This window comes from Antedon bifida, chromosome 11 (genome assembly GCF_963402885.1).
Source record: "Antedon bifida chromosome 11, ecAntBifi1.1, whole genome shotgun sequence".
In the NCBI taxonomy this organism is placed as follows: domain Eukaryota; kingdom Metazoa; phylum Echinodermata; class Crinoidea; order Comatulida; family Antedonidae; genus Antedon; species Antedon bifida.
This window is the reverse complement of record NC_136236.1, coordinates 293,908-321,752: the sequence shown is the minus strand read 5'-3', so window position 1 is coordinate 321,752 and position 27,845 is coordinate 293,908. Positions and strand designations below refer to the sequence as shown.

The 27,845-nt window shown below is 33.3% G+C and overlaps 4 protein-coding genes across 4 annotated transcripts; 2 read left to right on the top strand and 2 right to left on the bottom strand.

Annotated features, from left to right (window-relative positions):
* Nucleotides 1–46: 46 nt before the first annotated feature.
* Nucleotides 47–9,892, top strand: LOC144855683 (uncharacterized). The gene is made up of 8 exons (XM_078713599.1): nucleotides 47–96; nucleotides 872–1,253; nucleotides 1,639–1,761; nucleotides 2,535–3,645; nucleotides 4,126–4,678; nucleotides 5,134–5,407; nucleotides 5,723–5,864; nucleotides 7,126–9,892. The coding sequence occupies exons 2-8, from the start codon at nucleotides 909–911 to the stop codon at nucleotides 7,317–7,319; spliced, it is 2,742 nt and encodes a 913-aa protein (XP_078569725.1). The 5' UTR covers nucleotides 47–96; nucleotides 872–908; the 3' UTR covers nucleotides 7,320–9,892.
* Nucleotides 9,893–10,046: 154 nt separating this feature from the next.
* LOC144855688 (filamin-A-like) lies at nucleotides 10,047–12,277 on the bottom strand. Its single transcript, XM_078713605.1, has 4 exons — nucleotides 11,688–12,277; nucleotides 10,772–11,005; nucleotides 10,367–10,467; nucleotides 10,047–10,219 (listed from the first exon to the last, which is right to left on the bottom strand). The coding sequence occupies exons 1-4, from the start codon at nucleotides 11,965–11,967 to the stop codon at nucleotides 10,103–10,105; spliced, it is 732 nt and encodes a 243-aa protein (XP_078569731.1). The 5' UTR covers nucleotides 11,968–12,277; the 3' UTR covers nucleotides 10,047–10,102.
* Nucleotides 12,278–12,555: 278 nt separating this feature from the next.
* LOC144855684 (uncharacterized) lies at nucleotides 12,556–27,701 on the bottom strand. The gene is made up of 8 exons (XM_078713600.1): nucleotides 27,663–27,701; nucleotides 18,029–18,780; nucleotides 17,747–17,904; nucleotides 16,362–16,469; nucleotides 15,628–15,724; nucleotides 14,398–14,563; nucleotides 13,961–14,073; nucleotides 12,556–13,773 (listed from the first exon to the last, which is right to left on the bottom strand). The coding sequence occupies exons 2-8, from the start codon at nucleotides 18,752–18,754 to the stop codon at nucleotides 12,976–12,978; spliced, it is 2,166 nt and encodes a 721-aa protein (XP_078569726.1). The 5' UTR covers nucleotides 18,755–18,780; nucleotides 27,663–27,701; the 3' UTR covers nucleotides 12,556–12,975.
* Nucleotides 22,887–24,054, top strand: LOC144856154 (uncharacterized). Its single transcript, XM_078714115.1, has 2 exons — nucleotides 22,887–23,075; nucleotides 23,328–24,054. The coding sequence occupies exons 1-2, from the start codon at nucleotides 22,887–22,889 to the stop codon at nucleotides 24,042–24,044; spliced, it is 906 nt and encodes a 301-aa protein (XP_078570241.1). The 3' UTR covers nucleotides 24,045–24,054.
* Nucleotides 27,702–27,845: the final 144 nt, after the last annotated feature.

The window sequence follows — 27,845 nt, the reverse complement described above, 5'->3', positions numbered from 1 at the left end:
GAAGTTCTTACGTTGTGTCGCGGTCTTGTCGGCAACAGTTGATAAACTCGTGAGGAGGATATCTCTTCGGTCCTGGCGTACGCCAAGCTTCATAAGGTAATATTCCACTTTTTACTATTAGTTATACAATTAAAAAACTATGTGCTTATTTAAGATTAAATGTTTTTGTTTAAGATGCGCCTGTTTGTTGTTGTCATGTATATTTAAGCATGTTTTTGAGGTTGTGTTCTTAAGCACCAATTGTTGATATCTTGCTCAACTAAGCAATTCTTGTTTACAAAATTCCAAGAAGTGGGAGGCAGTGTGATGACGTAATATCATCCTTTATTAATTCGATCTGAATTGAATATTGTTATAACAGGAAGGCGAGCGCTTCCCAAATATTAAACATTTACAGTATACATCTACGTACATTTTGTGCGGCGGACAAAATCAATGTGTACAGAAATCCTATACTTTATTTTGAGATTAGGCCTACTACAGTAAAGGGGTGTAGCCAGCATAAGATTAGGAAGTTTGAGAATACACAATAAAGGGGTGTGGCCAGCATAAAATGCGGTATTGCCATAGTAAAATCGGGAGGGAGAATCATAGTTTATTTTAAATTAAAAATAAGAATGGATGGAATTAAATTGTCTTAATTGATAGATTCAAGATTAAAGAAATTGTATTGGTCCACTTAAAATGGAAATTAATTTTATTTTTCTTGGCATATTAATTAAAACAATAAAACGACAAGAAAAATACATCAAATTGCACATTAAACAGTATAGGCCAATGTTAAAATATATAAACAGTATCATATTAAGAGAGATTTAATGATAAACTATACCTACTCATGCCTTACTGTCTTATTTATTTTACCCCGCAGGTAAACCTAGAATTGAATATTCTAGGTGATCTTTGAGATGTCTATTGGCACCAACATGGAGCTTCATAGACTCATTTCTGAAAGCTCAGAACACAGTGCTGAAATGTCATTGAGTTCACTCTCGTTAAATACATCGGATGAGTCTATGAAATCCAGTGATTCACCTGTTGATGTTGGTGTTGAGTTTCCATCATTTCCAAAAAATATTGGTAACAAGTTGCCTTCAAACATACCAATTGAGAAGAGAAAGACGATGAATGTTTTGCCTTTGGACATCGTCTTTGAGTATCCAGATTCCATTACATGGTCGTCACCAACAAAAACTGTTGTCGTGGAGAAATCTGAAAATGAAAAACTTGGTTTTGCTTGGTATCAAAAACAGGTAAGTTTTTTAGTTTAAAATTTTGTTTTTATATATGTATAAATTGCCAAGGATAACCATAAGGGAATTCATTCATTATCCTTCTTAAAGGTGGCAATCCTGTTCACAAGACATAACATATATACACAAGACAAACATATACACAAGATGCCTTTGTCTTTGGGAGTGGAGTTGTAATTTGTCGTCAGAAAATACCCTGACATATGACATGGAGTGGAATTGTGGCTTGGTGATTAAAATGAAGGTTGGCTACCAATCCAAGGGTCCTGGGTTCAAGTCCTGTCATATGTCAGGATTTTTAATAATTTGTAATAAGTCTGTTTCTTATGATTTAAACAGTACTTTTAAAAACATTAATCAAATCAATAATAATGTACGTTTTTAGGGACGTTGCCGTTATTATTTCACAATACATAGCATAAAGAGAGATTCGCCAGTTTATGGCAAGTTGAAGTGTGGAGACTGGATACTGTCTGTTAATGGTAACCCAATGGATTCTGAGAAAAATGTAAGTCTGCACTTAGATTTTAATTTGTTTTAAGTCCTCAAAAAAATCCTAAATATTTAATAGTTTAATATCAACAAACAATAATTATATAGGTTAGTTTGTGCATGTCTGTGGCGTTGCTGAAAATGCCTTTAGTTAGCTCAGACAAAAGACGTTCACAAGTTCACTATTTAAAGTTAAGTGAAAGTGTGTGTACCTGTAGATCGGTGAATACATGTTCACTGATGCATGACAAACTGTGCTTTTGATTGTGAATAGGCCTTTAAAGAAATATTGAATAAGAGGATGATTGAATTACAATACATATTTAGAGGTACTATAAGGTATTTAGTGTGTCATATATTAGTGGCATAAAGAACAAAATTTAACACACAAAAAGTAATATTTTAATAGAGATTACATTTAAATACATTACTTATGTCAGATTGATATTTAATCTGAAACATTGTAGATGAGAGGCCATTAATAATATTACAGGATTTCAAGTCTATATCTGAAAGTCTTGCGCACAATTTCTCTCACAAAATTTCCCAGTTTGAAGGAAGTGTTTATATCCAGGAATACATTCTGGTTTTTTTAACTTTCAATTTGAGAGGAGTTTCTGAGAATTGCAAACTTCTTGAAAAATGAAACCATTCAGTATTTCGATTGAAATGAACATCTTAGACTATTTATAAACGAAGATGGTCTATTTTATTATTAGACAATATAATATTCTTATGCTATATTGTTAAATATTTAAAAAAAAAAACATTCTGTATTTTTTTTTATAGGTAAGAAAACTGAGCAGTATTGTGAAAAATACCAGAATCGTAAAATTTATTGTGCAAAGTCCTAAAAAATATGATGCATCAAAACTATACCCATGCGGTACAAATCCTCTTAATTCTCATAAGCAGTTGATTAATCATCCTCGTGAAAAAGTGGTAAATGAAGAGTCCTGGCTGGACACCAAGATGCCAAATCTTCCTTACTTGAAACTGTTTGTATTTGGAAAAGAAAGTTCATCCATTACACTATCTCTGATTGGTGCAACAAGCATGTCGGAGTTAAAATCAACCAATCCTGTAGCAGCTTTGGCATATGCAGATCTGAATCAACATCGTGATTGGTTACGAGTCAATCATAGTGTTAACTATTATGCGGAAGTGTTGGATTCAAGACGAAACTTTGCATTCAGAGGACAATCGTTTGGCGGTACATTCCACCAAAATGTTCGTCTAGAAGTCGTTGCGCTTAAGGAAGGGCACTTAACGGAATCATGTTCCCAAATACTGCTATGTAAACACGCTATTTATGCGATTCAGTTCAGTGTGGAACAGTTTCTTACGGATTCTGAATCTGTCTTGGAAACAATCCAAAAACATTTATGTAAAATTAAATGCTATGTATCAACAAAGGTCAGAGTTTATCTCATCGGAACGCAGAATTCTACAATTTCATGCAACGTTCACGACATTGGCAGAACGTTACACAACCGATTTCGTTTGACTTATGGCAATATGTTGCAGTACGATGCGTTGACAAATGCGCCATGTTTTATCGTGAAGCTCACAAGAGATAATCAACGAAAATTGATAAGTGAAAGTTTTGATTCATTCTCTGATAAGAATATGTTGTTGGAAATGTATGACGATCATTTTGGCGAAGACTTTCATCTTTACGATATGCAAGTTGTTCAGAATCATATTTCAAAGGTGGCCCTCAGACAAGGATTTGTTGATGCTTCGTATCCTTACAGATACCTACAACTTCATAAGCGCGTTCATGATTTGCGAGAGCAAGGATTAAAGTTTCAACTGCAGAACAACTTTATTTTAAATTGCATGGATGTGAATAGTTGCTTGACGTATCTACATGATTCAGGAGAGGTCCTTAATACAGGTATTGTTAAATATAATTTTATTAAATTTCTGATGGCCATAAAAAATACTGTAAATTTAATCAACAAACTTTTTTTTAAATTTACAGTATTTTTTTAATTTAAAAAGTATTTTATTTAGTTTCCGATGGCCGTACCTATAAAAATGTTGATATTTAATTATTTTGTTTAATTTCTGATGGCCATACATATAAAAATACTGTAAATTTAATCAAAGTTTTTAAAGTATTTTATTTAGTTTCTGATGGCCATACATATAAAAATACTGTACATTTTAACCAAACAAAGTTTTTTAAAAGTGGAGATTATTTATATTGTGGTACCTGACACAATAGTCATTGTTCTCGTGTCTCATTGAAGCATGAAAACGTGCCATGCAATGAGTCACTTTATACAGTCTAGTAGTTTTGTAATATTTTGTTTGTACAATTTTGTGGAATCTGCTTTCATTTCTATCACCATTTTTAATCAATTTCCTGCAGGTAATCTTGTGTTGACGTCTTCTACTCCAAATGGGTTGATCATGCTTGATCGCCAGCACCTTCTGAGGAATGCTTCCACCATTTCTAACGCTCCTCTAGAGTCGCTGTGTCATCCGAATTATTACGACGGCTGGCAGAACCTGAAAACGTCCGCTTGTGCTGAAAAGAAATTTCTATCGCAGCTGGTTGACGGCGTGCACAAAGTAGAGTTATTAGAATCTATGAATGTAATACATTGCTTAAAAAGAAACGATGTTTGTGGCGCTATTAACAATCATTCTGATGACGTTTATTTGGTTCCAATTTATCTCAAACAACATTTTGAGTTGGATCCCTTTCTTAAAAGACAATTTCATCATCAGCTTTGTGTCGACTTCAATGGAATCATTCCAGATGGGTTGTTTTTGAGAAGTGCTATTTTGATGTTTCAGAAGTTACAACAGTCTGATTGGCAATTTCTAAGTCGCAATGCACTTCAAGTTTGTATGCGAGGACGTTGTGAGTTTATAATGGAGTCAGACTCTAGGAAAGGAGTTATCAACATCCATACCACGTAAGTAATAATAATAATAATAATATTTTATTCATTGTTATTTTGATATTGTAAATTCAACCTATTTATAGGTCCATGATTCAACAATGCTTGTTGCAATAAAGAATTTGAATTGAAGTAATAGACTTCTGAAGGTCATATTGTGAGTAATTGTTCTCTGTTTACACTATCAAACTTTGCCCAAATATGGTTGTGATGTGCCCAAATATAGTAGTGATATGCCCAAACATGGTAGTGATATGACATTACCATGTCCATATATGGACACATCACATTTTTTTGTCATTTTATGTTTGTAACATAATTAGATCTGCAGCTAATAAGGTAGAAACAAAAATTGTATACGTATCAAATTCGAACATTCTTCTGCCCAAAATCATGTTGTGCAAGTTTCTCATTAGTTGTCTATTTGGGTGTACGACGAACAATAAAACAATATTTTTCGTTTTTATTAGATGGTTTGAATCGTACAGCCCTCTGAATCTTCTAAATCTTGTGACGGAAGTGTTCAATGCCATCTCACCACGACAGACACAGACAATTTTGATCGGGCCTCCGTGCCCTTTGTCATGTGACGAATGTCACAAAAGGGATGGTGACAACAGGAAAGCGCATGTCATTGACCTCAGTAGGTACTCCATGTACAATGGTGTGTACTGTGGGTCAGAACATATTGACAACGATGAACATGTTGCACCATGGATTCAAAAGAAACCAGCAAACGCCGCGGTAAGTATCATATATTCAAAAATGTATGTCTCTCTATCTGCCACCTATGGTATCTTTCCACCTAAAATGTTACAATCATTTTTTTCTGAGGGTCACAAAACTGACTAACACTGTTGTTTTTAATACTTGTGTAAAGCCTTGTCTACACTATCAAACTTTATGTGACAACAAAATGTGATGTGCCCATATATGGACATGATGGGCATATCGCTACCATATTTAGGCATACACACTTTTGTTGTCAAACTAGTTTGATAGTGTAGACAGGGCTTAAGAATCCACTCTCTTCATTATTATATTTGTTTCCTTGAATAGATTTGCCAGATGGCTGATTGCACAATGAAATGCCTTAGCTTGAAGACGCGTCTGATGGACCTACCCACAAAAGTTACTAACATCATAGAGGATAACATGAACTATGATGATCCGTTGAATCGGAATTGGAAAGGCCTCGCAAGTAAGTACATTATTTTAATTGTTTTAGATATTTGCAATTGTGCTTCTTTTGAATTTTAGTAGGATTATTAAAATCACACAAATTTAGATCTGGTTTGTTTTTATTGTAAGAAGCCTTTAAATTGAAATGTAGTTACATTGTTTTTATTTTATACAATTACAATTATATTCCATAAACTCTGTCCACACTATCAAACTTTATGTGACAAAAAAATGTGATGTGTCCATATATGGACATGATGATGTCATATCACTACCTTATTTGTGCACATCACTACCTTATTTGGGCACATCACTACCATATTTGGGCACATCACTACCATATTTGGGCACATCACTACCATACTTGTGCACATTATACATTTCCAGTTGGTTTATGTGAATCACAAGACTATTGATTATTATAATGAACTCTGTAGTAACCATAGAATTCCACTCTTGGCATTCTGCCAACAATATGCAATGTTATGACTATACCAAAGCTAGTTCAGTACCATACACAGTACCACACGCTTTTAAATAAAAGCTTTTAACTGTGCTGCATTCAGTTAAATAATTGTGATATTTCTTTACCAATTTGATATTTGAACTATTAAGGGTTTTGGGCCAGACATTTTAACAGAGCACTTCCTTCATTTTTGTGATTATGACATCAAATATAAAAATTGTACTAAACGCCTGCTTTATTTATATTGTATTCATTTTTTTTTTATTATTATTATCAACATTTATTATTTTCTATCAATGGAAACCATACAATACAATAAAAGATGGTAATATATAATAAAACAATAGAACAATAACATTAATAGAGAATCTTGCCAGAAGAAATTTCTTGTCACGCACTACACATAGACAAAACAAATGGCTTTGTATATATAAAAGAAAATACTTAGGTCATGACAAAAACAGGGAAACAATCTTAAATTGTTTAAATATTTTAAAAATATATATATATATAATATTAAAAATTTGTATAGAGATCACCTTAACAATAATGATAAATTTATATTTCTTATGGGCGCTTAAGATTTCCACATTATTTTACCTGTTATTAAGTTTGTGAACTCCGCCTTTTTTAGGAGACATAATTAACTTTCATTTTGTTCTTTCTCTTTGTTGCATGTTCCTTGTTTTCATCGTTTATCTTGATGTTAATTTTATAAAATTTGTTTTAATGTATTAAAGAATTTGAATTTGAAATATATTTTAAAGTTAATCCAATCAAATGTCTGATCAGATCAATATTGTTGTTTTTACAGGTGTACTTGGTTATACTTGCCGAAAAGCAAAAATGTTGGAAAATTATCCCAACAAAACGGGTAAATTGCTACAAGACTTCGCTAAACAAGGCGGCGTAACGCTTGGAAAAGTGTTTAACCTACTGAAACACGAGGAACTTCGTAGGTTTGACATTATTGAGGACATTGAATCATGTTTTGAAATTGTAGATTAATTGTAAATATTAATCGAAACGTGTGCGTGTGTGCAATCATGCATGTTGTGTAACGTGTGCGTGTGTGCAATTATGCATGTTGTGTATTCATGTAAGTGGATAATTACAAACACAATTTTCATGTTTCTCTGTTTTTGTATGTTTTGACAAAACCTTTTTTGTTTTGAACTTAAACAAATTAAGTCGTAACTGGTACAGTAACTGAGATGATTATGTTTAAACTTAATTAAATTAAGTCGTAACTGGTACAGTAAGAGTCCGTTCGGACGTAATAATTTACAAAAACCTAACTAATGAGGTGGATTGTTCAATTTAACCATAAACCGCAAGCTCATCAACCACAAGAAAGGATCAATTTGACACTAGTGTAAAAAGATGCATGAAATATAACCTTGCTGGGTACATTTTTTACGGTAATTTACATGTTTAAATGTTTCATTGTCCGTCCAGGGAGGTGGTCCGTCCGAACATCACTGGTTTAGCTCTCAAGGGTATTCCGCAGTTACACAGGAAACTGATTTTACATCTGAACACAGCCTATCTGAGTTGATTATGTTTCAAATTACATAATCAACCTTGGAACGTGGACACCTTTGGATTTATTTCACTATATAGCAGTATTTCTATTTGTACAAGAATACTGTAGTATTGTAAACCACAATAATTCTGATGTACAAGAATACCGTAGTATTGTAAACCACAATAATTCTTATGTAGGAGAATAGTATTGTAAACCACTTGAAAACCAGGGCCGTGACCAAATAAATAAAGCTGATTGTGAAACACAAAACGTAATATATTACTAAACCAGGGCATTGACGAAATGCAGACTACTGTACACAAAACATAAGTATACCACTTCCTCATATTGTGGTATATTACTACTAATAAATTAAGATCCAGTGTTCATTTAATATGCATAAAACATAGGCCTATCACAAAAGGGATGATGAGATACTTATCTATATACTTCCACCCCAATGAATCCTTGTGATGACCTTTGAAAAATGTGTAAAAGTTAGCATTTACTCAGTTTGACTAAGTACACCGACTTAGTTAATTGTAATTGAGAATGTTTATTTTTCGGTATTATTTGTATATATCCAGTGTTCATTACATAAAACATAGGCTTTACTTCATAAAGAACCAAAGGGATGATGGGATACTTGTCTATGCTTCCACCCCAAAGAATCCTTGTTTGAAAATTAGCATTTACTCAGTTTGACTAAGTACACCGACTTAGTTTGTAATTGAGAATGTTTATAACTTGAAGTTATGGTATTTGTATAAATGTACAATTTAAAACTTGTTAGACCAAATTATTGCAGTTCTCCTTTGAGTTTTATTTTATTCTATTCTATTTTAATCATGTTGTTCCATAACTCTTGGTTTCCTTCTTGGAATATTAAGTACAGTATACAAATAGTATGAACATCACAGGCACAGAATAAATTGTAAACCGCCCAGTGATATATACTGAAATTTAATTAATTTGAAATGATAAAGACAAGGAAATCTGTGAGAATGAGAAAAAGTCGGCCCAATATACATCGACTTTCTATTTCGCATCTGAAGTAAAAATCGGTATTTAAAAGGTTGTGGTAGTCAGAAAACGTCATATCGGTAAAATGTTGTTTCTAATATAGAGCATGTAACTTTTTAATCGGGAGATTTCATTTATCATTAATTTTTTTGGCAGAGCATTAGTATTTGGAGTTACACTTTAATGATGATGTGATTTTTTTATATCTGGTGCCATTTACATCCATAGAACCAACTCAATACATAATTCTTTTGTTGTACACAGTGTTATTTGTAGAATAAACTGAATTTTTTTTTTTTAAGTATTGCGCAAGGTGTGCTAAGTGCTAGTACTTCCTGAGGAAATTCCAGTTTAAACATTATCACCTTTCTATCCTATAGAATGTTGGTTCATTGTTTGCCTACAACAAACTGAATGCCTGTTTATTCAATCAATGAAATTTCAATGATAAAATATTTACGACAGTAGTGGACTTATTCTCAAAATGGGGTAAACTTAAATCTCAAAATGGGGTGGGCTGATTCACAAAATGTTGTGTACTTAAATCTCAAATTTGGATGGACTTATACTCAAAATGGGATGGACTTATTCTCAAAATTGGATGGACTTTCCCAAATTCTTTTATTCTCAAGATGGGATAGATTATAATTCTCAAAATGGGATATTAATCTCAAAATTAGATGAGCTTAATTCGAAAAATGGGATGGGCTTGAATCATAAAATGGTGTGGGCTTACTCTCACATCAGTATAGACAAAATATAATAAGTAGTAGGCCTACTGCTTTCAAATCTGTTTATTAAAAAAGCTGACATATAACAAAGCCTTGTGCACATAAAATATATTGTAAATATTATGTACAGAAATAAATATTTTGTAAAATAAACTAATACTTAGGCAACTACAACAGAAAAAGTATATATATACTAATTTGTATTTGTACACAGTGTGTTATTTATGTGCTGTTTTACTGCATGTTATATGTAAATTCAAGAATTATTGAATATGAAATTAAATTGTGTACATTGTGCATTTAATGTGCAAACAATTGTCATATATTTATTCTTCTATTATATTCTATTGGATGTTTAACTGTTGTATTTTTATGCGCTTGAATGCAAAACAAGCTAAACCACAATGTAACTCCGATAAGCCGCAATGTAACTCCGATAAGCCGCAATGTAACTCCGATAAGCCGCAATGTAACTCCGATAAAGATTTAAAAGCGTGTAAACAAAGCTTCTATTTAGTTTCAATAGGAGCACCTTCTTTCAACTTTGCTCCTAAAAATCCACTAAGGTAAGTCATCATACTTAGTTCGTCAATCTTTGAATCTGTAAGCTCTTCAGGTGTTAAAACCTATAAAATAAAATAGGAAATTATTAAGACAAAACAGCCTTGTGTATAAACATGCATGGTGTGAAACACCTAACCAATTTGTTATAATCAATACAGTCGTCCTTGTGTATAAACATTGGACATCCTAAATGCTTAGTTATAATCTACCTGTGTGACACCTAACCAATCATCTGCAAGCTGCATAATCTTCCGTAAATGTTCAACTGCCTCGCTGTTCTCATTGTCATCTATGAGTTTAGGACACAAACCTAAAGAAAAATATTAAAAAATAACACTCATTGCCTTTCTTTGTCATCTGCCATTTGGCAGGTCCAGGATAGTCTTCTTTCTCCATACTTCTCTATTTAGTAATTCTTCTTTTAGTTCCGAATATTTTTAGTTTTTAATCTATCAAGCATAGATATCCTTATTATTATATAAAATATTTTATTTATTTTTAAATAAAACCTTATTTACAGTAAATTACTATACTAGTTTTAAAATTTTTGTGGGTCTTTAGTAAAATGTATAGTTTGGGTGTAGGCCTTAAATGTTGCAGGGCGACGACCTTACCTGGTGCGTGGGCGTCGACCAACGCATGAACAGCACAGCCATCATTCCAATCTGTCGTCAAGTTGTTGATCGTTGGTTTTTCTATCTTGTCTTTAACCCAGTTGAGTAATTGCTGATTTCTGGTGTTCTCTTGTTCAGTTATATCTTCCAGTTTTAAGAATGCATACTTAAGTATAAGCGCCCATATCACTCCCCCAATCTGGCTCACATTTCCATTTACAATTTCCCCTGCATCTGTTTTGAATGATAATTATAGAATTTAATATGTAAAGGAAATGTGATTAGTTTAGTGTGTATATTGGTGCTTTGATATAGCCCTACTCCCCACCCAAATCTACTCCCCACCCAAATCTTCCCCCCTCTCCGAATGCCATACCCTACAGTATATTCAAACCTCTTCCTTCTTGCCCCCCTTTCACACTACAATACCCAGGGTCATTATATTCTAGATGTCAGGCATATGTAGAGGAATGCGATTAGTTTAGTGTGTATATTTGTGCTTTGAAAAATTGTTCCACCTTGTGCCATGTAAATAGTACTACTACTCCCCCACCTGACTCTTCCCCCTCCTCGCCCTCCAAATGCCATACCTTATATTCCAACCTCGACTCTTTCCCCATCCCCTTTCATACCAACACTGTCAAGCAACATTCAGAGCCATTACATTCGAGGTGTATATCATGTGTATATGAAATGTGTACTTTATTCTACCAGTGGCGGATCCAGGATTTTGAAATGGCAAATTTTAAGTGCCGAACTGAAATTAGTGTCCTATCCCGGGCCTGCTGAGTGCCCGGGCCTGCTGAGTGCCCGGGCCTGCTGAGTGCCCGGGCCTGCTGAGTGCCCGGGCCTGCTGAGTGCCCCCTTGAATTCCCCTGTGTTCATATTGTCTAAAAATGACCAAAATGATACTTACCAAAGCCAATAAGCTTAAGTCCTTCACTTCTTACTAACTCCAGAGCTACCTGTACATTCTCAATCTTTTTTGACTTGAATAATGCCATTTTATTGTAGCGTGGTATTTTCCTGTTTGTAACCTTTTCCACTAATGTAATTAGGATGACACCATTGCTGAAATCTTTACCTATACTTTTGACACGTTTACCACTACCTTCTAATCGTTTGTTACACCAGCGAATAAAAACAATTTGTTGTAATTTTGTCCATTCTGTATCGGGTCCTGGATCTTCTGACATTGTCTAATTCCTCAATGTAGTATAGTTGATATCAATCTATGATTTTTGTTCCGTCAAAATGTCAGTGAAGCTTTGCCAGCTTATAAATTCTGTGTTGATACAGTTCTGTCACTATAATAGCGTCGTAAATAATCGATGTATATGTACGTGAATATGTCAACAATAGTATTGTAATATGTATTTGGGGCGAATCTACATGTAGGGTTAATCCTTAAAAAACACAATTACAATTGAACGGTTTAAAAGATCATATTGAGTCAGCCTTTGTATTGTTATGTAAAACATGCTTGTCATAAACATCAATTTATAACAACAGTATGTTGAATAAATATTCTGTTATTGGTACAAAAAGCAGAGGAGGGTTTAGCCATGTGGAACACGCAAACATACCAGTTATATTACCCGTAATGACCATATATGGGCATTGGTGTGGTTAATGTAGAAGAATACAATATATACATTTAAAAAAAATAGGTATGAGTGGGTGAGTGCTAACCTAAAAAAGAATAACACAAAGCTATTTACTGTGTATTATCAAATATTAATTCTACATTTGCACTTATTTATTAAATGTAAAGCATACAAATTATTATATTAAGTTTATAAAATGTTTTAAAGAATAGAATTAATTCAATTGTACAAAGTTTAATTTCAAATATGTAAAGTCATACTTATATAGTTTTTAAAATGAACAAACCATTCTTAATTAGATTGTATATCAGCTATCTACAATTGAACTATACAGAAGGTCTATTTATTACATGAAATAATAATTATATTACTCCATATTTATACCATGTATGGAGTAGTAACTATACTGTTATTAAAACCTTCTTCTGACTATGTGTTATAACAATTCATGGTTTCTAAGTTGATTACAAATCTTTTAACAATTTATTTATAAAATGAAAAGCGATAAAAAAGTTCAAGTTCATCTGGTTTTGAAAATTCATGAATTTGTAATTCTTTACATTTTTTTACAAACTTTTTTACAAATTTAAGTTGAGTTTAATACATAAACCAATCCTGCGTATTGCTAACAACGTCAAAAGACGGTAAAGTGCGCCCTTCCGTGTCAAGACTTTCTGAACTACTGTACGCGGATGTACTGCTACTGATGCTCCCTCTGGCACGCTTCTTACTGAATATCCGTGCCGCGAGAGAAATTCTGTTCTTCTTTTTAATCTTTGATGACTGCGTGGTGGTAGGGGGCGTTTTCTCACCAGATGACACCCCTATGTTCTGTAATGGTAGTAGTAATGGGGACACTTTCCCAGAGTCTTGCAGCGAATTATTAGAGTTTGAAATAATGTGAGGAGATCCTAGGAAGTTTTGGTTTTGTAGGTCATGGTTGGACGGTTTTGGACTCCTATTTCTAATAACATCAAATTCCACACTCTCCATACTGACATCACCATTATTTTCTTCTCTATCAGAAAGTTGCTCACGAGAAGAAAAAACATGCTTTATAGATTCTCGTCTTCTTTTATCTTTTTGGTGACCGCCATTAATATCAACAAACTTTGTGTTTTTTAAACTCAACTTCTCTTTACCGTTCAGATTTAATCGTATCGTTCCATTTTCAAATTCTTTACCTTTCAGTTCAGGTGCAATATTTTCCACAGAGCTTCCTCCCGATGTATTCGAAGGTTCTTCTAAGTTTAGTTTTGGAATTGGACATTGGTCATGTGATTCGAGTGACCGGTCATTTGAGAACAACGATTCATTGATTGGTACATTTTGGTTTCTGTGTTGTCCATTGGGTACGGGGGTGGAAGTACTTCTAGGTGGAGTAGCTCGCAGTTCCTAAAATATAAGTCAAAAGATTAATAGTAGATTTATTTTATCCTCCTTCATATGTTCACTTTCAGTTAGAGAGTGGTTAACTCTATTGTTTAGTTCAGACAACAAAATTCTTATTGTGCAGAATCAGAATAGGGGTATAAAATTATACATTTTTTATTACTTTTACAGTAACCTTAACATTGCATACCTGTTCAAAGGCCGAAATATTGCCAGGCCTCCTGCGGACTCTGATTGGTGTTGTAGGCAAAATACGAGACGAGTTCCGAGCATCCAATGTAGAACTTCTGCCTTGATTTGAGTCTAAAATGTAAAATTCAATGTATGTATAAAATGTAATTTTAAACTACCTTAAAAAAAACCTTCTGAGTAACATATTACTCAAGCACTGTATACTTTAAGTTTCATCTGTACATAATTAGTTTTTGATTTACTTTTATATTGTCGTTTTTAAGTTTTGTTTTGTTCTTCTTGGATGCACCGTTTGACACGTGTGCCGCCGATATAAAGGTGTCGTTTTCCATAAAGATTTTTATTATTACTACTAATGCAAAAACAGGGAGAAAGTTAAATTATTATTAATTAAACTAAATTTGTCCATTTTGCCTTTTGAAATATTATACCCACCTTGTTGTAGTCTTGGACTTCGTCGTAGTTCTGTTGATGTCTGACTCGATGAACTCCGTTTAACACGATTCATGTTAGGCATCACAAGCATCTTAACAACATTTGAGGTCGTCATGAGGTCAACGACATCCAAATGGTTCATTCCAGATATGTCTTCCCCATTCACCTAGAATTTATTTAAAATTTATAATGATTATAGATTTAGTATTATTACTACTTGAGGACGTTGACGCCTTTTCCCCTCATTTTATTTTCCCATTCTGGATTCATTCAGAATAAAAAAATTCCTCCAATTATTTGCTTGAGTTTACTGGATACCAGCAAAACTCTAAACTTGGATATTGAAGCTAATTGTCATATCGCCCTCTATATATATTTTTTTAACGGACTTAGTAATAACCATAATTGAGGTTTTACAAAGGTGAAATTACCTATAAACTGAATAAACTTTAAGAATGAATAGAAAGATGACTTTGTATTGAGCTTGAGAAATAACACTGACCTATATTTGAACATTAAACAATTGAATACAGTTGTAATAAACTGGGACTGATTTGGGGTGTGGTACTTAGTCCTTTTGAATAAAAACATAGTGCTAAGTGTTGGTATACAACAAAAGTACTTAACACAACTTGTCCATATTCCATCCGATTACCTTTTTTTTATGTGCCGTACAGTAGAATATACTAATGTCTAACAATAACATGTTTTCACACTAATGTGTTTAATTATTAATAAGCTTAGGACTTAATTAATATGAAACAACTACAGTTTTCAGTCTCTATAAAACATACATTATTATGGAGTAATTTTAATGGTAGTGCTATAAGTATTTTGAAATCTTTTTTAAACAATTTCATAGATAGTTATCTTTGTTTGTCAGCACCATACGTACAGTTTTCTGTGATATGTTTTCAGGCTATCAAAAAAACATTTACAGGGCCGTAGCCACGAGTATGGTTGACCTTTGACAACACAGTGGCTTGACCAGAAATTGTTCCATTTTCTTGCGAAAACCGGACCACTTTTTTTGGCTACATCACTGTTTTATGAACTTTTGTTTAAGTATTTAGAAATGTCAATCAGAGATAGATATCCTACATTGGTAGTCAACACCATACGTTCTGCCTTGGTGATTGTAATTGAATTGGTATTATGACAAAAGAACAAAAGATTTGTGAAGGGTACTTGTCTACCATTACGTTTTAATTAGAGGTTTTAAGAACACACCTTTAGTACGAGTTCTCCTCGTTTTAGTCCGGCCTTGTGGGCAGGTGATAGCGGATCTATACTCGCAACAGTCACTGGCAAACCATAGTCAATACCACTAAGGGATAAAAAATAACAACACCATAATTTCTGTATAGTAGTAACATGTTTTTTTTTGTGTTTTGCTCTGGTAATTTTCTTTGCAAGCTTTTCAAATTTGGATAATCAATTATATATTGTTAACAAAGATTCACCCTTTAATAGTTGATTCATGGTTGGCAGGTCAGTAATTGTGTTTATATGAGAATGGCTTTTTGGGTTGAATACAGTTTATTAAAACAAACTACAGTTGCAGTTGTAACTCACCCTCATATACTGCAACCAATAATTGTGTTTATATGGGAATGGCTTTTTGGGTTGAATACAGTTTAAAAAAAAAAATTCAGCTGCAGTTGTAACTCACCCTTGTATACTGCAACCAATAATTGTGTTTATATGGGAATGGCTTTTTGGGTTGAATACAGTTTATTAAAACAAACTACAGTTGCAGTTGTAACTCACCCTCATATACTGCAACCAATAATTGTGTTTATATGGGAATGGCTTTTTGGGTTGAATACAGTTTAAAAAAAAAATTCAGCTGCAGTTGTAACTCACCCTTGTATACTGCAACCAATAATTGTGTTTATATGGGAATGGCTTTTTGGGTTGAATACAGTTTATTAAAACAAACTACATTTGCAGTTGTAACTCACCCTCGTATACTGCAACCAAGAAAGCCATCATCGTCTGCAACCAATAATACAACCCTCATTCTGTCCGCAAGTGAGTCATCCTTTCGGGATGATGAACTTTCCCGACTTCTATTAAAAAAAAGATTTAAAAGTTGGTTAAGGAAGTGTTCACTGTATCATATACTGTACTGTATGTTACCAAAAATTGAAATCTGTGAAAGTGATATTTTGTCCCTCATTTGTTTATAGGCGTGTTCGTTTAATAGGTGTGTCCATTGAATAGGTGTGTCCATTGAATAGGTGTGTCCATTGAATAGGTGTGTCCATTGAATAGGTGTGTCCCAAAGGAGGGGTTCTATTGTAGTTATTGCAGGTATAACTAAAATTATGCTTAAATTTAACATGAGACTTTGTGTTCAATTTATCAAGCACAGTAAAAAGAGTGAATTTCTTAATGAATAAAACAAAAATACAATTGTTTAGGATGAAAAAGAAATACATTTTTCAAATACATTTATACAACATTATGTTCATATATTAACTTTGGCCATTACTAATGATATATATACCATTCTTTAGACTTAGTACATGCTTAACTGTATTTGGCTACTTCCTTTAGAATCACCAGGTTCAACTAAGTACATTCATACAATTTATCAATAGCAGCCATTGTGTACATTTACTTAGGTTTCACCTGTGCTAACAATGCATATTGGAATCCTTATGATTTATCACTCAATAATACTAAGTTTGTACTTAAAGCATAACAGCCATACTGTACTGCACAGACGTATGTGTTTTTTTAAAATAAAAAACTCATTATTTATTGACTAGAAAAGTAAATCCCAAAAGGGCAGATACATAAGATAGAAACATTTTTTGTGTGTGTTTGTCTTAATTAAAATAACAGCAAGGATTTCTCATGATTGCCTTCTGTAGCTATGTATTGGTCCGTTAAGTAATAATTACTCCATGATTATCCTAAACCAGAATCCAGTCAGAATGTAAAAGTACTTCATGTACTACACTGATCACATACAAATAGGGAAGTACAGTAAATCCCAATAGGGTGATATAAAAATCTTATTTTTTGTTGCGTTCTGTAAAATAAAAAGATTACTCATAATGACCTACTGTATTAATATCCTAAATCACAATCAACTAATATTAAATAAGCCTGAACTTAAAGCATAACAGTACAGTACAGAATAAAACATGTGTTTTTAATTTAAAATTGACCAGAGAAGTAAATCCCAAAAGGGCGATACATATGATAGAAAAATGTTTTTTTATGTGTCTTAATTAAAATAACACTAACTCATGATGGCCTTCTGTAGCTGTGTATTGATCCATGATTTTTCTAAACCAGAATCCATTCAGAATTTACAAGAACAAAAATAAATTACCTAGGAGTATCGTTTGGCGTACCAGGCATCTGTCCACATTGTGCTAGGTATAGTGTCAACTTAATAGCAGACTTTATCGCCACTACGGCCTCCGCATGAGTCACGTTTTTAAGAGATGTGCCGTTCACTTTTAAAATCCGTTCTCCAACTTTTAAACCCTAAAAATCAGATAAATTGTAGACATTAATTCAAGATAATAAATACTGTAAGTTATTGACAAATAATTACTCTGTTTCAATTTAGGAATACAGAAAAATTGATTTTTATTTCCAATGTTTTTACCTTCCTTTCGGCTTGGCCACCTGAATCAACAGATGAAATATATATACCAGCATTAAGATCTTTTCCACCACGAATACAAAACCCTAAGTTTTCTCCATGTCTGTTTTCAAGTTTAACCTTTCGGACAGCCACATTCTGACCTGACCTACTTGACCTTTGAACCGGTATCTCATCCGAAGTTGACGTTACTCTTAATAACTCAACATGAGTAGTTTTGCTTCGTTTTCTTTCTGCTTTTCCAGTTCTCTCGTCTCCTTGTTTGTCTTTCTTACCAGGAACTCTTGATGTTGATGCTTCCAGATGGATTCTATCAAGGTTCCCCTCCATTGATCTGGTTCTTCTTCTTCTGTCGTTTCTTTCCCTGACTCCTTCCGTTATTCCTTTAGAAGGTTCTAGTACAGAGCTATGTCTGGCTGGTTTCTTATCTCCTTTATCTGCTGGTTTCATCTTTTGATGTTCACTCTGTAGAAGTCTCTCATAATGCTGAAAATGGACGGAGCATAAACTATCGAAATCTAGAAGAAGATGTTCTGGAACCATAGAGTGAAGCACCACCAAAATCTGCATCTTCTCTTTGGTGTTAAGGATGACCTTTAAGGAGCTACAGAAGGAAACTAAGGAGTGGTTCTCTCTGAATGACTGTATGGCTGTCTTAAGCTGCTGACACTCCGCTGGTGTGAGCACCTTGTGTGACAACGAACGAAGCTTGGCGCTTGTAAGCGGCATGTTGATTTTATTCTCAACAGTACAGTCTGTGGGAAGAAAAATATATGTAAATAAATTCTCCTAAATTCAATTAATATTCATGATTAAGAATTAGCCCTGACGAAGGAATCATTTTTATCTGAGAGCTTGGTACAACTTTTTAGCTGTTTTAATTTATCGTTTTGCTTTTTGCTTATTTTATTTGTAGATCCAGTCACTGATGATTAATGATCAAATATTTCTACAATTAATACAAATAATATCAACAATTGAAACATACTAATGAGAAATAACTACAAAATACAAATTACATTTAATTATATATTTTTTTAATGAAGTTAATTTTGGTTTTTTTTATACAAAAAGCAAAATATAAATCAATATTTTCTAATTAAATTTGAGGATATTGAGAGAGTAAACAAAAGCAGATGGAATTAGTTGGACTAACACATAGACAGAAAATGATTTAAGCTGAAAGCACTATTGTTGTGATCCTGTCAGAGATACTCAGTCATGAATTAAATCTATTGTTAATAATTATATTCAATTGATGAATTTGGCAACAAAAGATGGTAACTATAAATGAGTGATGAGGGATCATGTACCTTGTTCAGTCATGAATGGTTACTGTAGGTTTTAAAGAACAACATTATACATTGTACAAACAGTTTGGTTCTAAGAGCAGACTAGAGAAACATTGGCTAATGTTAATACTACTGAGTGAGATACATTAATAACATTTGATATGATGCATGGTAAGTACAGACTTACTGTAGATAAGTTTGCAAAATTAGTAAGGGCTCTTTAAATCTGGTGTTTTACAGTTAGAATCATAATTACATTAAAAAATATTCTTTTTATTAATTTATTTGTTAATTTTTTAAATTGTAAATTTATTTTTATCTTTGTCATAGAATATGAACTATTCACTGTTGTGATGTCATCAATGATGTTGTTGTTTATACCAAAAACAAAATTCAATACTGTCTAATTATATGAGAATATTTAGAGAGTAAACAAAAACAGATGGAGTAACAAATAGACAGATGATTCAACCTGAAAACACTATTGTTCTGATCCTGTTCCTCCATGGAGATACTCAGTCATGAAGTAAAGCTATTGTTAATAATTATATTCAATTGATGAATTTGGAAACAAAAGATGGGTAATGAGAGATGATGGATCATGTACTCTGTTCAGTCATGGAGCAAAAAATGGTTTAGTTTAGTGTACTAATGACAAATTAAAAACCTCCTATCTACTCTCACTGAGATGCTAAATGGATAATTTTAAAGATGGGTGATGAGGGACGTGTACCTTGTTCAGTCATGGAGCAAAAAATGGTTTAGTTTAGTCTACTAAATGATATGTACTTAAATTCATCTAAGTACCCTACTGCAAGACACAATGTACAGTAAGACACAATGTACAGTAAGACACAATATACTGCAAGACACAATGTACAGTAAGACACAATGTACAGTAAGACACAATGTACAGTAAGACACAATGTACAGTAAGACACAATGTACAGTAAGACACAATGTACTACAAGACACAATGTACAGTAAGACATAATGTACAGTAAGACACAATGTACTGCAAGACACAATGTACAGTAAGATACAATGTACAGTAAGACACAATGTACAGTAAGACACAATGTACAGTAAGACCAACAGAGATTTATCTCTATGGTAAGAAAGCTGTTGAAATTAAATGTACAGTATTTTAACTACAGTACTGTATGATCAGGGAAGTGAAATTGACAAACAACAACCCAATTTCTTCTTGAAAATGTCAATATAAGTCTGAACTTAATACAATACTTTACTAAAATACTAATAATAGTGTGTATTGTGATCATCTGCTAAGTACCCTAAGACACATATGTACAGTAAGACCATAGAGACAAAAGTAAGATTAAGCTGTTTGAAATGAATCTAAATACAGTATGACAAAAAACAACCCAACCCAATATCTGCAGCACATCATACAGTACATGATTTTAGTAAGTACTTATATGGTAAGACTAAGCTAAATGAAATTTAAATACAGTGTGACAAAAAACAAAACCCAATATCTGCAGCACATCATACATGATTATACTGTAGTTCATATTATTGTAGTTTAATTTAAGAACCATATACATTAGATTAATATTCAATGTATCTCTATAGGGATCCAATGCTTTGTATACTCTGACTATTAATAGTAACAATGCTCCACCCAGCACGAATTACTCATCACATGTAAAAAAAATCAATATTTAAAAGTCTGAATGTTTGTGTGCAAATTGTTATAGAAAAGCATGCAGGGAATTGTATTTACATTACTCTTTAATGTAATCACATTATGTTATGTATTTATATTTTATGTTATGTATAGTTTATTTGTATTTTTCTTGTATATGGTTTTATCTTAACTGTTTGTATTGTATGGATTGAGTGCAGAATCTGTTTGGGCTTTAGCCTATCCTCATTCCTGGTTATTTTTACATTGATGACCGAATAAATATTATTATTATTATTTAAAATGTAGATACAGGATAGGAAATATATCAGTATGTAATGAGACATTATTTTTATAATTTAGAATGGAGATGTTTTTGGATGATTTTTTTTTACTGTAATACTATATATAATATAAATTTATATATACTGTATACTGTAACACACCGGATAATTACTATCATCTGATAAAATTTCTCATACAGTAGGTGTCAGGGGGATCCAGGATTTTGAAATAGGGGCGGGGGGCCTAAAAGTAGTGAAATGAAATGCTGAAAATAATTTGATGTCCTATCTTTTGCATTAAAATTTGTGAAATTTAGAGGGGCTGGATGGGTCCCAATTGAATTTGCCCCTGGGTGCAGTACATTACATATAACAAATAGTTACTGTGGTATTGAACTGATCAAACACAAATGAGGTTGGGGTGAGAGAGAAGGATAGAAAGAGGGTCTTATATTGGAATAGATTGTTGTATTTCTATAACTTTTTTTGACACTTTGTCCAATTTAAGTCTAAAGTTCTTAAATCGATTTAAGTTTGCCATTTTGTATGTTTCATGTTTTGTATTTTAATGTGCTTTAAATTCTATATTTATATCTAAAGAGTTTTAAGGCATCCTGTAATTGGCAATTTTTCGCTGTTGGATGTGGTTGAAATAAAATTTAAAGGTAGAGTAGTCAATTTGAAGTTGGTAGCAAGGAATCAGCTATTTAATTAAAGTCAAATTTGAAGTATAGATTAATTGTACATATTAGTTACATCTATTTATACATTGAATCACCCTACAGTACATATTGTGTACAGTGCTATTGTAGACTTATGTACTCTAAGTCCCTATCTGATCAAGTTTATTACCGGATATTAAAAATCACAAACAATGATTCTCGTTTATTTCTGTAATCTGCACTTGTATATTTGAGTCTTTTTGTTAAACAAAATGCTTTTGAAAAATAATTTAGGCAAAAATCAATGCACCGTTGATGTGTATTGATTAATCTTGTTATTGGTTATTCTCGCTTAATCAGAAATAAGTATCACTATCCAAGTTTGAAAGAAACGATGAATTTGTTCGCAAAACAAATAATCATTTTAGTGTATAATGTTACATGTTCTTTATTGGAACATTACGTACCACCATGGGTTGAATGGTTACTGTAGGTTTTAAATAACAACATTATAGACAGTACAAACAGTTTGGTTCTAAGAGCAGACTAGAGAAACATTGGCTAATGTTATTACTACTGAGTGAGATACATTACTAACATTTGATATGATGCATGGTAAGTACAGACTTACTGTAGATAAGTTTGCAAAATTAGTAAGGGCTCTTTAAATCTGGTGTTATACAGTTAGAATCATAATTACATTAAAAAATATTGATTTTAATAATTTATTTGTTAATTTTTTGAACCGTAAATTTGTTGATTTTTCATTTCATCATTTCAGAATATGAACTATTCACTGTGGTGATGTCAGCAATGATGTTGTTCGCATGTGGGCAAAATTGCAACGAAAATACAAAATTAGTAAATGTATTTGGAAAATATAGCTGTGTTTCTATAATTCAAAAGAAATGTTTCAGATATCCAGCAGTTTCAGCCAATGACAACGACTGTTTGTACACAGGAACAGATCACAAGATGAATGGCTTAAAGTTGCATCATATTACCCACCGAGTGACCACCCCACACCAAGTGACCACCCCACACCAAGTGACCACTCTTGATGATAAAACCATATCTTTGTCTACCACCCAGCAAGTGACCACCCCACAGCAAGTGACCACCCAACAAAAACTGACCACCCCACAGCAAGTGACCACCCCACAAGTGACCACCCCACAGCAAGTAACCACCCCGCAGCAACTGACCACCCTTGACGTTAAAACCACATCTTTGTCTACCACCCAGAAAATGACCACACCACAACAAGTGACCACCCCACAGCAAGTTACCACCCAAAAAAAGCTGACCACCCTTGACATTAAAACTACTTCTTTGTCTACCACCCAGCAAGTGACAACCCCACAACTGACCACCTTACAACAAGTGACCACCCAACAGCAAGTGACCACTCCACAGCAAGTGACCACCCCACAGCCACTGACCACCCCACAGCAAGTGACCACCCCACAGCCACTGACCACCCTAGATGCACTGAATTTCAATCTATTGGCACATTATTCATTTGAAGACAATTTAAATGATGTATCTGGTAATGGTTATGATGGCGATGTTGTTGGTTCAGGAGTAACATACACTCAAGGACCACAGGGAAAAGCAGTACAGTTTAATGGAAACTCAAGACTGTACATGGAAAAGTTTGAAACATACAACTTTGGGTCTGAATTTTCATTTAGTTTACTTTTAAATTGTGTCCCACCTACCACTGGAGGGATTGGATTTATTAGTAATGGATTCCAGAATTCCGGTACTTGGGAGGTGAAAATAAAAAGCAATGGTCCGTTTCGAATATCAGTTTTTGGACCTCCACCGGAATTAACCATTGACATTGCAGATTTTCGCTTTAATGAATGGATCCATGTTGTTTTCACATTTGGTGGAAAAAATTCAACTGTCTATATAAATGGGGTACTGGCTGATAGAGTGTGTTGTGCTGATTTTGATAGCCTTGGCAGGGGCAGTGGTGTTACAATCGGAGCTTTTGGGACTGGTCATCTTGACAGAGATGATGGTTATTTTTACGGAATGATGGATGAAATTAAGTTATATTCAACCAACTTAACGGCAGATGACGCAGTCGAACTTTTTAATTATTATTCTCCGTTAACACCATAATTGAACTTTTACAGAATAGTCCAAGAGCATTAGTTCATAAGTATAGGCAGACCCGGAAATTTCTGGTAACAAGCTAATTTTTTCAGGAAAGGTCGAGAACTATGATTGGAACATCATACTAAAAGTCCTGAAAAATCCTCCTTGTGCTCTCCGAGAAATCCAAGATGGCGTCCAAAATTGCTGCCATTTTAAATTGGTCTATAACTTTGTAAACGCTTGTCGTAGAATATCGATTTTGGTGTCAAATAGTTCACAATATATACATTCCTATTTGCTCTAACAGAAAATTTTGTCAAAAAATGGCCGCTACTACAGTTTCTGGCCTTTGACCTTTGACCTGGTCTTATCATATCTCGGTAATGGCTTGTCATAGAGAATTAAGATTAGGCCCAAATTGTTCAGAACATGCATATTTTTATTTGGTGTAATGAAATATTTTATCCCAAAATGACCGGAAGTGAGGTTATTGACCTCTTATTGACCTATTCATATCTCTTTACCGTATCTCAAGAAATATTTGTCGTAGAGCATTACTTTTGGTGTCATATTGTTTGGAACATATACATTTCTATTTAGTCTAATACAACAGTTTGCCCTCAAATGCTCGGGAGTAAGTTAATTTATTGAAAACTTAAAAAATCAAAGAGCTACATAGGCAGAGGATATGAATACTGTAGAAAAAATCTAAATCAAAGTTTTAACTCTGCCTTAAAACATGTTTTGGGCATAGCACATCATCAGGTAAAGTGAATTGTTACAAAAAGAAAATATGAAGTCAATAAATTACAAAGAATAACTGTCAGTGGCTAATCAAAGTTGGTTAAGTAAACAAAAGACAATTGGCAAATACATATGTACACAGCACATATCCGTATATACCATTTATATGCAATTTTGAATTGCGTGCAAACGCGACTCTATTGCTCACTATGTCGGTCGGTAAACACTAACTCATATTCATATTTTTTTGTTATTTTGACACTGGATATTAATACTTGTAGGCAAATATAAATGTTTTTAAACATTTTTCAACATTTTTTAACTTTTTCAGCAATTTCGGTCGGTTGGTCAGTCGGTAAACACTAACTCACATTCATATTTTTTCGTTATTTTGACACTGGATATTAATACTTGGAGGCAAATATAAATGTTTTTGCAATTTTTTTTACATTTTCAGCAATTTCGGTTATTCGGTCAGTTGGTAAACACTAACTCATATTCATATTTTTTCGTTATTTTGACACTGGATATTATTTAATACTTGGAGGAAATGTTTTTAAAAATGTGAACATTTTTAAACATTTTTAGCAAATTCGGTCAGTTGGTCGGTCGGTAAATAAACAATAACTCAAATTTACGCACGCGACTGCAGCCATGTATATGGCCTTGTTGACTTTGTAAAAATGCATTTTGAAACATTCCTTGCTTTAAATGTTCGTTGTATGGCTTATTTATGATAAAAAGAGAATAAACCCTAGGTATTTCACGTCAAACGCTCTTTACTCGGCATGCATAGACTTTCTTTTCCAGATTCAGATTTTATTTGGTCCTTGCTGAAATCTATAAAAAATAGATTGGAATACCCAGGCAATGATCCCGGTACCTCTCACATGCTAAGTGAGAGCTCTACCATTTGAGCTAGTCCCCCAGTTACATATTTAACTGTTTAAAGATGAAAAAAGTATCGCCATATGCCCTATATATGATTTATTAAATATTGAAAATATGCAAAATAAGGGTCTTTAAATCACTTCAACATTGATCAGCAGCATTCTGTTACAGTCATTCATCATCTGATGTTGCATCTTCAACATCTTGGTGTTTGTTGCTTCTTTCACATCATTATCATCATGTTCATCTGTATGGGTGTTGTTGCATGTTTGCCCAAAAGTTATGACGTTATGACGTTTGAGAACATTCAATAGTGCATTCTCTTTTAAAACAAGGAATGACCTGGTTTCATGTTTCAAAATGCATTATTTTTACAAATAAAATGGTCTTTAACATTAAGTTTTTGACAATCCGGAGTATAATATATGCCATGTACATAGTGTTCCCTGCCAATTGAGCATTTCCATGCGAAATGTATATGACCTGAACATTTCATTCTCACACTCGCAGTATTATAAAGTCTATACATTTCCTAAATTACATAACATTTCTACTTTTCTGAACAAAAAAAATTATCATAATTTCTATAATAAATTATAAAAATAACGACGTGATTTCAACAAAAGCACTAATTCGCGTATGTACTGTAATGCGAGTTACAGACGAATAACGCATTTAAAATGTATTCATGACATCTACATATAGGTGACATTTTGTAGCAATAACCTTTCAACCATACTAGTATGAGAATTTCAATTAACGTGTCCCATGATATTCTTTGTTCTATCGAAGTTAAATAAATGATTATTTTGGTTTTTTCTTGTATAGTTCATACCCTTATTACAGTAAAATTTACCCTCAAGGTTATTGTTGAAAATAACAAAACACTCTTCAACTACCCAATAAAATGTTGCGGAATAACCCATTTTTTTTGTTTACTTAACCAACTTTGATTAGCCAATGACAGTTATTCTTTGTAAGTTATTGACTTGATATTTTCTTTTTGTAACTTTACCTGATGATGTGCTATGCCCAAAACATGTTTTAAGGCAGAGTTAAAACTTTGATTTAGATTTTTTCTACAGTATTCATATCCTCTGCCTATGTAGCTTTTTGATTTTTTAAATTTTCAATAAATTAACTTACTTCCGAGCATTTGAGGGCAAACTGTTGTATTAGACTAAATAGAAATGTATATGTTCCAAACAATATGACACCAAAAGTAATGCTCTACGACAAATATTTCTTGAGATACGGTAAAGAGATATGAATAGGTCAATAAGAGGTCAATAACCTCACTTCCGGTCATTTTGGGATAAAATATTTCATTACACCAAATAAAAATATGCATGTTCTGAACAATTTGGGCCTAATCTTAATTCTCTATGACAAGCCATTACCGAGATATGATAAGACCAGGTCAAAGGTCAAACTGCCAGAAACTGTAGTAGCGGCCATTTTTTGACAAAATTTTCTGTTAGAGCAAATAGGAATGTATATATTGTGAACTATTTGAAACCAAAATCGATAATCTACGACAAGCGGTTACAAAGTTATAGACCAATTTAAAATGGCAGCCATTTTGGACGCCATCTTGGATTTCTCGGAGAGCACAAGGAGGATTTTTCAGGACTTTTAGTATGATGTTCCAATCATAGTTCTCGACCTTTCCTGAAAAAATTAGCTTGTTACCAAAAATTTCCGGGTCAAACCCTAATGCTCTTGGACTAGAACACAATAAATGATTTTTAATACATCAGCGAGCAATGGGCGGCACTTGTCCGTCCATCTACTAGTGACACAATTATCTATAAGTGTAGGCCTAGCCGATGCAACCTCGGAGCCTATCACTACAATGCGGAGAACAAAATCACAAATAACTTGGGGCTAAAGCATTCAAACGTGTGCAAATTTGGACATACGATTCCCGACAGATACGGTATCCACCTAACCTATTAATTACAATTATAATATACAATATGACATTAAAATTAATAAAATATTTACCGTTCGTTTGCTGACAATTCACACATAACGTTGATAAGGACGCACTTCTTATCCACTGTAAGCATTATCGTGTGATTCTGATTGGTTCATTCATCAGACGCCTTTTTGTGATTGGATGACGCATCAACCAATCAATTCACAGATGAATTCAATCGGAACAAACTTTTATTATGGATTTAAGCT